This window comes from Gymnogyps californianus, chromosome 3 (genome assembly GCF_018139145.2).
Source record: "Gymnogyps californianus isolate 813 chromosome 3, ASM1813914v2, whole genome shotgun sequence".
NCBI lineage: Eukaryota > Metazoa > Chordata > Aves > Accipitriformes > Cathartidae > Gymnogyps > Gymnogyps californianus.
This window is the reverse complement of record NC_059473.1, coordinates 33,448,377-33,459,523: the sequence shown is the minus strand read 5'-3', so window position 1 is coordinate 33,459,523 and position 11,147 is coordinate 33,448,377. Positions and strand designations below refer to the sequence as shown.

Here is an 11,147-nt window from a genome sequence, read left to right as displayed (position 1 = left end):
CATAGCTGGCATTCTTATATGCCAGCATTTCAGATTTGAGCAGCCACACTGCGCTATGCAGGAGTCGGCAACTAGCAAAGAAAACAAGCACCAAGTCAGATGTAAGAACACGTGTCTGTTGTGACCCTCCTCAGAAGTAAAAATCTAGCACAGAAAGTATGTGGGAAGAGATTTGTGACCTACACATGTCTCTACATGTTTTATGGACACTTCCCCAAAATGAAATATCAAAGCAGCTGCTGAAAGGCTGACATTTGGTGTTACTGTAGCCTGTCAGCCATAGGCTAGCTTGCAGCTAGTCTACATGCCCAGTCATATTTCACTCACACGTTACATTAAAGTTCCACTTATAAATGAGTTTAAAAGGATTAATTGATCATTAGTATGAGTTATAAACATACTGAATAAATAGCAGTATGTACATAATTACAAGCATACCCATGGAGCGTGTTAGTGATGGTTATAAACAATCTAGTATGGTACTCAATGAATGGATAATTGTTTTATCAAGTTTCTATAGTTTAATAGAGAGTATGAGTACAGTTTTATATCTCAGTGACTAGCCTGTTATAAGGTGCTTATATGTCCTCCTTTGGCTTTTCTGCTTCTTTAGAGATGGCTGCTGCTACTTCTGACTTACAATAACTGGGATAAAATCAGACTCCCTGTTTCTCACGGGTGACACTATGTGCATGGCTGAGGATGAGATTTAACACAAGAGCCTATCATCAGCCTTGTTTAGAGGTAAACGGACAGCATCAGCTCTGTATGGTGCGTGATAGTTTTTCAATGAACTGGCCCCAAACAAATGCCAGACTCTAATAATATTTGTGATCTGGCTGGAAATAAGGAAGTCTGCTTGCATTTAGATTTAGTTTAAAGTGCTGTTTTCAAGTGGCTGTGAAATGAACTGCGATAAGGATAAGGACCTGCTTTGAGCTGTCAGTTTGCTCTGAAATTAATTGTAACAGTCCAGGCAGTGCTGGATAGACATATAATTTCTGCACAATTTAAGAGAGAAGAGAAGCATTTTAGCCCAGGAACTAAAGAAATGTTATCATTTTATATGAAAGCTGCTAATTTCAGACCATAGCAAATGAATCTTAATGGGATGGATGTCATTAAGCAGGTGGTCACTACTGTCAATATTCCTCTGTGGTTTTGTTTGTTTTCTGATTGGAAATGAAGAAAGATTTCTGTACCTGACTTTTTCCACTTGAGATTCTTGGTGACATGACTTCTTACTGGAGCTGGGAGGCAGTCACTCTGGATTTTTTTGAAAATGAGTGACCATAAGAACTGAATTCCACTAGAGAAAGAGAAAGGATAATAATTGATTACTTCAGGGAACGTTGCCTGTGTTGAGTGAGAAGTATAAAATGAATCCTGGGACAGTTGTTTTACCATGCGTGCTACTTCTTTGGAGGTTTTAACTGGCTGATGCCTATGCAGTGTGTGGAAATTTCAATGCATCTGAAACATTTCCTCCTTAGGAAACAGTCCACAACCTGTGGTTTAGTCCTTTATCCACAGGGCTTGCTTAGTGTGAGATACAGATGAAAGATGCACTTTCAAGACTGCTTTCTGTGTACCTTGCTCAGCTAGGGATGTGGATTCTAGGCTGTTCAGGTTCATCTTCTAATTTGGTGGCGGCTCCTTCTGCCAAGCTTAAGTCAGGCTTGTGCCACTTTAGCTGAAGGAATTTTTCCATCAGGTCAGCTCCCACGTTGAAGACCAGAGCGAGCCAGGCCAAGCCAAAAACAATCCAAATTGCAGTTAGGCTCCTGTACACTGGGATATAGTGCTTGTTGGGGTTTGTGCCTGAAAAATCCAGGAAACTTTGCATATTAATCTTGAACAGCTTTGGTCTGCCAGACGACATACATACTCATACACCCTCTCCACTCCCTGCAAAAGTGTATGTTTAACAAGTTTGTGTGATCTATGAGCATCCTTTCTTTTTTTTCCTTTTTCCTTTTTCCTTTTTGTGTTCCAACTCTCAGGTTAAGCTTAGCACAGTTGGCATCAAATCTCTGAAGTCGAGGCTATATAATAAAAATAGCCATATCTAATGTTAATCAGAGATGCGCAAAATCGAGTGTTCCTAGCCACTGACAAAGAAAAAAATCATCTTGGAAACCCAATGTTGAATCCATATTAGCCATATTTACTCAAGAGACACACAGGAGATCTCAGATGATTTGGAAAGATACGGTTTACTACCTCAGTGATATAGTGATTGCTTTTTGTAGGGTGATGTACCTCAGTAACTAGGATTCAAAATCACCTGGAGAATATTATATGGGAAATGCAGCCATTTTAAGTAAGTGGTTATGGGAATCTTAATCCCCAGTCTGATATTTCCACAGCATGGACAATCAGTGCAGCTGATACAGGCACAGGACAGCACCGCAGCCATCCATTTAGTCTCCATCATCCAGATCATCATGAAACTCCACAGTGCCCAGATTCAGCATGCGATGGGTTTTTATCTCCTTTTGGGACATAGTTATGACCTGTAGGAGAGGAGAGCTACTACTCATGAAGTAGACCCTAGTGTTTTTGACAAATAAACACACTATACATAATCTGTTAAGAGCATTTGTTCAAATAAGTGGGTGGAAAAATAGCCCTTCATGTGTCTCTACTGCTATGTCTCAGGCTAGATCTCTAAAGACTATGTAATCTCACTGTGTTTGTTTTCTTTCACAGGCATCCTGGGGTTGTCAGTAATATTCTCCCTGTTGTAAGTACTGATCTTTTCATATTTGACATGATTTCTTATTGGGAATGGTAGGCACTTGCTGAAACAAATCACTGTTAGGAGAGGGTGATTCAAAGGCTTAATACTGACAGAGAGATTTCATTTACATTCCACCTGTCACTCATGGATCACATTCGTACCATCTTGGACATAGTCACTGTTGAATGGGTGTTCAGTGGCATATGTGAAATGAGTTTGGTGACTCTCAGCTTAGCTGCCAAGAGAAAAATGCCCATGGCATATAATACATTAGCTCATTATTATCAGTCTGGCTCAGCTCACTCTTGTACCAGATTTATAGCGGAATGGATATCTATGCTCTCTGTGTTTAGCTTTATACTAGAGTAACTAATTTCAACAAAGCTCAATCCAGTTCACTTTCTTTATTACCTACTACGTAGTCCCCAAATCCAATGGTGCTCAGGGTGATGAAGGTGAAGTAAAAGCCTTCTCCGTAGCTCCAGCCTTCTACATAACTGAAGACCAATGGTGGGAACACTAGAAAAAGCAAGGTCCCAGTGGTCAGGAAGATGGCCACTGCCAGTGTTTGAACCACCTGAAAGATAAAAGGAAGATGGCAGCTAAACAGCACTGAGCAGTTGTCTAGTGGAAATTGCTGGGTCTGTTTTGGTCTTGAATCACAAACCCACTCCAGCTGGGAGCAATGTTCAAAAAAGGAAGGATAAACCAGTGCTTCCATGCACTGCAGGCTGACCTTGCTGTTTACCCTGCACATAGCTATTGTACCTAATCATGAATCCAAAAAATCTCAAAACTAAGAAAAAAAGGGGGATTTTTTTAAAGCTTTTTGCAATGAGTTTTTAAGTATGCTCAGGTCATATTTTCAAACTTATCATGGCAACCATAGGAATGAAACACTCACTTTACAATTTCAATTCAAGTGGAGATGCTCTCATAATCAATTGGCTCCTGTCTTTGAGGAAAATCACCAAGTATTGCATAACTCTTAATACAAAGATTGGCAAGAACAAATTAGGGTTCTCTTCACCATGACTGCTTCCAAAGATTTATAAAGTGGCTTGCAAGAGCTCAGCCAAAAATATGTTTGGATGAAATCTAAGTGAAGTCAGTTTGCCTGCTTTTATTTTTAACTTAGAAGCATTCAGAGCAGAACTGTTTTCTGTCAGCACAGGGCAGATCTGTGTCTCTCAGTACAAACGTCTGCCTTCTGGGAGACAAATTACAGCATATGTGGCTGCAATAGATAGGTACACAGAATGGTTAGTGGATGGGTCATGACAGGGGATTTTAGGAGTTTAGGATTGAGGATCGGGAGCTCATGGATTTCCAGGGAACATACTCTGGTGAACTTTTGACTAGTGATGTGTGGGCTGATGCAAACTCATTGCAATTGTTTAAAAATGCCCTCAAGGGCATTCAAACCAGAGTATGATTTTCTATGCATGCCTGTTGTGACTGGATGAAAAGCCAAACCACTGTTTATAAAGTAGAAGGTCCAGGTATCATGTTTTTCTTTCTCTCTCTGTATTATCTGACATATAAAATAGTCCGCTGAGCTTGAGAAACTTGGCATCAGCCTACCTGGGTGACTTTGACAAATCACTTCTATATTATGTACCATGTCTCTCTAGCTGTATAATAATACTTACTTCATTTGCAAAGCACTTTGAGAATTACTGATTGACATGGTTATAGCTGATATCTCTTCTCATTTAGTTCATTCCAGAAGTGTGATAGCATTTAATTAGATAATCAAGTTTGCATAAATTTTTATACTGAAATGCACGATATTACTTTTTACCCTGGTTTTTAAGAAATTCCTGGTACAAATCTAAAATGTAGGGGACAGTAAGTCAGGAATGAAGAAGAACTGCTGTAAATAATTTCCCAAAGCATGACTAAATTGTGTTTAAAAGGAGATGAACCAACTTCCTGGAAGAGGCTTTTCAGAGTGAACAAGCAGATACAGGTCCAAAGCTTTGTCTGATCATCGGAGTTCTGCCAGAAATGAGTTGTTAATTCAGGAGTGAAAAGAAAAAAAAAAAAATCACATCCCTGAGGTGCTATTAGAAATCTCAGGAAAGATGCAGCTATACTATAATGAAAATCCTTCTGGTGGTAGAGCTGTATGTATTTGGGGAACAGACATAGGTTATGCAGCTAAAGAACTTCTTGTTCATATAAATCAAGTCTGCATTTGACAGTACCTTTATAGCTTTCCCAGTGTAGGTAAAGAATGCAGTGACTCAGAGATTTTACAAATGAAAAAGAAAAAAAACTTGTACCAGAACTCTGAAATGTTTCAACATATCTAACATATCTAATCTCCCTTTTCCCTAACTAAAGGGGTCAATTCATTGAACCTTTACTCAGAAACATGCACTAACTTTGTTATAAATGACCTTCATGTATTTTCTATTATCAGTGCTTCCCTTATTCCAATACATCTGGACTAGTTCAATGACTCACCAACAAACTATAACTAAGGAGAAGGAGTATTTATTTACATTTCAAGAAAAGAAAAGGAAGGAAGTGCTAAATTGCTGGCACAATCAGGGAAGGTAATTCAAGCCAGATTAGCAGGCCAATAAAAATAAGTTGTCTTTGCACAGTGTAGAGCTAGATTCTGGATAGATGCTAGCATAGGCTAGATAATAAGAGCTTGATTCACCAATGTGTGTATGTGCTAAGGTCACCAGAGCTTAAGGACCTTGCTCAAAATTGAGGCCATGCTTGCTTAACAGTTTTGCTGAGTCAGGTTTTAAAAAGGCAAATCTAGAGTCCCTCAAGCAAAAGCAAATTGCTTTAAAGCTATCGTAGATAAATAGAGTATATAAATTTTCTGATATAGAGGGCCACGTAATTGCTGTGGTTCAGAAAAAGGTAGGCACACACAAGGAAACCCAATCTAGTAGCGGCAGTACCTGAGAAGGGAACTTCGATTAGTTTTAAAAGAGTGGAAATAAATGATAGATTAACACTGTACCTGGGTACGGCCTGGCTTTTGCACCCATCTTTCCAGGGTAATCAGATGAGCGTTGAGGCCTTTCCCCAACTGATTAAGGAAGGCCAGGTTGAGGGGCACTCCGAATAAGGCATAAAACACACAGAAGATCTGCCCTGCCACTGTGCTGGGGGACAGGTTACCATAACCTGGAAAAAAAGAAGAAAACAGCTACATGAAAAGGCTTTACAGTCAGGCTGCAGGCCATCATAGGAAGTTCCTAGGCTTGGAAGCTCAACTATGTTAAGCTTCAGGAACCTGCGGACCTATGATTTTCTGCAAGTAAATCTGCCTACAAATTGCCATAGCCTATGATGGAGACCTGTGCATTCACTACTACTAACAGAAAATTTAACATGAAAAATGTTACTTTTAAAGAGTATTGTAATTTTCTATAGGTCTCTGATTTTGCGGTGAGTGCAACTGAGTGCTTCAAAGCAACCTCAAGATGTGCTGTGCATGTACAAAATGATATTGCATGTACCAAGTAGGCACTCAGCTTTTTTTGCAGGTGTAATATGCTGGATACACAAGAATAACAGGTATAATTGGAAACCAGTAGAAAACCGTAACCCACAGTAGTCAAGATTGTCTTGCAGGTGTAGTCTGTCCACCAATTGCACATTTCTGGGGCTTTACAGGACAGCTGGAGGAAACCCCAATTTATAAGGAAAGAGAGTACCTCACCTATAGTGGTGACAACAGTTCCTGCAAAAAAGAAGGAGTTGCTGAAGTCCCAGTTACTGGGATTCGTAGAGTTTCCTTCTGGGTTGACCCCTTTTTCCCATGCTTCCATGAGGACCTGAGGCAGAAGAGGTCAAAGGAGCAAAGATGAGCAACCCATCAGACCAAATCAGGAAGAATGTAAGAAAAAAAGAGAGAAATAAATATTGCTTTCCATCTTGAGCAAACAGAGCAATAAACAGTGTAGATAACAGGGTAGAATTTGACTAAAATGGCCTTGTGCTGACATGGCAAAGCTTGGAAATATTGCTGGCCAGGAAATTGCACTCTTGTCACTGGAGAACTGGCCATTGAAGTAGGATAGGTTCCATAACCAGTTGAAAGCTAAGGGGAAGGGAGTGAAGGGAGTCCCCAAAGTGATCAAACTGGGAAAAGAAAGTGAAGTTATGCCATAAAAAAATAAAAGCAGTTCCTCTTCTCTCCTTCCCTAGTCTAGTCATCTCACTCCAGGTTTTAATTTGGGCATGTGTAAATGTATGGTTGTGTCTGTGGGGAGGGGCATGGGGAACATGCTCATTTCTGTTTCCTCCACGTAAGTACTACTGAGGATGAACTACTATTTTTGGCTGTGACTTCCCAATAATTTTCAATGAATGTTAAGCTTCTCCTAGTCTGAAAGATTAGCTAATGAAATAGTCTCTGCTATTCCCGATAGCTCTTACCAGATGACCAAAACTACTGTGTGCAAAAGAAATGCTGCTCCCATTTATGCATCAAATATCTTGTTAGCTGCCTTAGTGAAGACTGTGTTCCTTTGCTCTCCCCGAGGATTTCTCTGAAGGAGACTGGTTACCCTCTGCTCAGTGGCTGGGGTTTCAAGAATCCCCTTGTTTGTTACATACCAATTTTGAGGTCCAGGTCACAGCCTTCGTCATTTTGCCAAATGCCTGAAGGAATTACTTTTTCATCTCTTCTAGACACTTTTGTATGATGCAAGACATGAGCAGGATTCATCAGCAACCCCAGCTTTAGTTGGTTCCAGGAGTATGAGACCAAAGAAGATATTCTTTCTTGATTGAAATGTTGACAACTGCCAGAAGGATTGCTTATCTGATAAACATACCCACTACAAGGTATCTGATTTTGCATAGGTTCTGCAATATTAGCTGATCTGTGCTGGTGGATTGAGTATCCTGTTTAATAGCTAATGTTATTCCTTCAGTAAAAAATCCTACAGCATTGGTCAAGTCCATCAGATAGGGCTGCTAGGCATTGTCACATGTGATCTCATGACTGAAGTGTCAGCAGAGTTTCTTTTCAATATGACAAAGAACTTTACATTATCCATTAAAAGACTGTGCTTAGAATGGGAAGAATTCGACACATCATATTATCTACAGTTGACTATTTTATTTGCTGGTTAGAAGGAACACACAGAAGCTAGTGAGGTGTGAGTCTTTTGAAATGTCTAAAATAATCACAGGTTTAATTCATCCCTCTAAGGAACACTTGTCAGTTCTATCCATTTCAGTGCACAAGAGTTCAGAGGAGCTACATTCACATCATGAAAACCAACATGGAAGAGTAAGGCAAAGTTGAATGTTCAACACTTCAGACGTAGTCTAACAAGGCCAGACTTCTTGGTATGATTGTTGCTTTTAAGTACGACCTCATGAAAGAAATGGCATCCTGGTGCCCAGGAGAATTGTTCCTAAACAAACAAGTTCATGTGGGACAGTTATAACGGCTCCTAGCTCCTTTCCATCTACAGCTTAGGTAACGGTTATGGCTGGAGTGCAAACAGAGCAGCTGTTGAATGGTTGGTGAACATTAGTTGTTGCCTTTGAGAGCAGAAGTAGCCAGTAAGTAAAAGCAATGTGCTATAATTTACAGTAAGAGTATGAAGCCTACATAAAGCTATAGTAGGATGTGGAGAGAATAAAAACTGCCTGCCATTTCTGCTCCTGTCCCCCTGCCAATGCACATTGCAGCCACTTGTGGTCATAGACAAGGATTTGGTCCTCTTGGTCTATACTTATATCAGTTCCTTTGGGGCTGAAAAAGTATGGAGATAATCAGAACAGGGACTTAAAAAAGGTACCTCCTTACTCAATGAATCTGCTTCTCAATTATGCTGTCAGAATGGCATAATTTCCTAACCAAAGTGTGTTTACCACAGACGTATTAGATCACAGAATTTGGGTTTGCACTTTCCCAAAACTCCAGGCTGTTCAGCTTAGGAGCCGCAGCTCAGGGCTACCTCTCAGCTAGACGGTTTTAGCCAAGCAGAGTCGATGCAGTTTATGGACATAGAATCGCAGGAATTTGCTTCATGCACAATCAAGTCAAAAGTTAATGAATTATAGGTGGTAACTCTATTATTAGTGATAATGGATATGCAAAAAGAAACCTGGACTTATTCTCAGATTCCAGGATTTAGGTTTAAAGAACTGGCAGTAAGACAAGGCACCTTGTACTTGTCAGCTGAGCAGACTGAATCTAGTGGCTGTGTCTCATCACAGCCTGAATACTGTGACTTTTCAGGCTGGAACTTCTGACATGATGAACAGGCCTCCTTAACCATATAGTTAAAACATACAGAGAGATGACTGCTTCCCTGCATTAGTTTTAGAGTTAGAGATTTAATATGGAAAGACTTCTATTCCCTACTATCAGTAAGAGCTGGACAAATTTCTTAAGAGGTCTTATAAATAACAGGTGAGTCAGAGGGCACCTGCACTTACATTTACCTTGAGGACTATCAAGTCTCAGTACTTTGAAGCTTGGCGCATTGTCGATGATAATTTGGTGCCCTCAGCTGGTTTTGTCTGGAACAACTTGCGAGTGAAATAATTGTATCTAATTCAGCAGAGACGCAGCAAAATGTTGATTCTGTGAGTGGCACGGCAGTGCTAAGGAAGCTCCACTGGAGCCAGAGAGAGGAGAATCTGGACATGCATGAACCCTCCCTAAGGTTTCTAGGCTACCGGAGATTTAACTAAACCTTTCAATCCTATGAAGTATCCCAATTTGGTTTAGAATGAGAATCAAGGTTTTTTCCTCTACAATCATTATCACAGAGATAAGGGCAAGACAGGTAATATCACCAACTGGTGAAGCTGGAAAAAACAGACATGTTTTTAGGCGTGTAAGTTCTTGAAAACTCTAGTAATTTTCTGGCCAATGCCAAATGTTCCACAAGAAATATATCACAGTATTAGTAATCAGAACCTTCTCCTTGTAGACAGAGGTTCAGGCACCTTCTCTTCCCTTTCTGATCTGAACGTCACTGTTTGCTTAAATCCATTTACAGAATCTGGGCTTTTTGTTGATCAAAAGCATATACCTTCATGGAAGTCCTCTGACTCGGACAATGTAAACTTGCAGCATGTTTAGAGTTTCTATCAGGTTTAATGACATGGCAGAAAGAGTTCAAACTGTTTAGGCACCCAGCTCTGCAACTGAATAAATTTTGAGCACGAAGAAAGTGGTAGTTCAAGGATTTCTGTCCAGTTCTTGCCATACTAGAATGAGAATAGGTCTATAATAATACCAGGAAAGGTCTAGTAATTTATCTCCAGCCAGTTTTGAGGGATAGATCAAAAAGTAATTGAAGATGTCATTAATTGACAACCCATATTGAACAAGAGCCCTTTCTCTCTTATTATAAGTGATAGATAACACAGTTCATGATGGTTGACTTTATCTTTTCTTTAGAGGCCTGGAAGTGCAGGACCACCTTCAAAGGGAGTAGACAATTTCTAGTACAAAAGAAGGGCAGAATTTGCACAGGTTTGGGCTGGAGAACCTTGGAAGGGCAACTTACTTCTTGTAGGTTTGATTCTTGTTTTTTGTCCCCATGCATAATTCCCATGTAATAATTAATGAGGAAGCTGAAAATCATGAAGTTGAAATTATTGCAATGTAGCACGAAGGTGCATCAGCAGATTTGCATATTTTGGGAGTTCATGACTGGGAAAAGAAAGAAGCGCAACAGATCAAGATAAAGAGGTATGTGAATGGGCTTGAGAAACCTCTGCCTTTCTCTGGTACAGTTAGTCCTTTAATGTCATGGACAGCAGATCAATTTATGACATGCTTGGCCACACCAGTGTAATTTCTTCTAACCAAAATAATGCTTGAGCCAAAATAATGGGAGCCTTTTGCTCTTACCTGTACAAACTGCTCCAGGGCTTGCCTGTCCAAGCAGGTGTAGTTCTGCAGGAACTTGAGCTTCTCCAGCTGGAACTGGTCCCGAAAGTGGGTCTCTGCCTGCTTCTCCAGCAGCTGGAACACCATAGCGCCCAGCAGGAGGTAAAAGAGATACCCCAGTACTAGCAGCGGAGTCCAGCTGATCTGCCGGTTGTGTATGGTGAGGAGGGGCATGCTGCTGCTCTGCTGCTGCTCTGCTGCTGCCAGTCCCTGCTCAGTACTTAATAGGTTACTGTCCCAAGACGTGTGCTACCCAGGATGCCCAGGAATCACACACTCTTGTTCCCAGCTACTGCCCTGGAGAATATTTTAACAGAACATACGGGTATCAGGCCTATACAAAATGAGACTAACAGGCAAATTTTATCGCTCCACATCTTTTCTTTATCCAAAATAAAGGGAGAGCATTTATGGCTTAATAAGAATGTGAATCATAGTGTTTTTCTCCTATTAAAACAACTTTTATCCAAAGATCTCAATCAAATGAATGAAGCCTGACAC

At 40.4% G+C, this 11,147-nt stretch overlaps 1 protein-coding gene across 1 annotated transcript; it reads right to left on the bottom strand.

The window, feature by feature from the left end:
• Positions 1 to 1,597: 1,597 nt before the first annotated feature.
• On the bottom strand, positions 1,598 to 10,820 carry LOC127015114 (potassium channel subfamily K member 16-like). Its single transcript, XM_050894855.1, has 5 exons — positions 10,608 to 10,820; positions 6,438 to 6,552; positions 5,733 to 5,899; positions 3,155 to 3,320; positions 1,598 to 1,821 (listed from the first exon to the last, which is right to left on the bottom strand). Exons 1-5 carry the CDS (start codon positions 10,818 to 10,820, stop codon positions 1,598 to 1,600), a joined length of 885 nt encoding a protein of 294 aa, XP_050750812.1.
• Between the last annotated feature and the right edge of the window lie 327 nt (positions 10,821 to 11,147).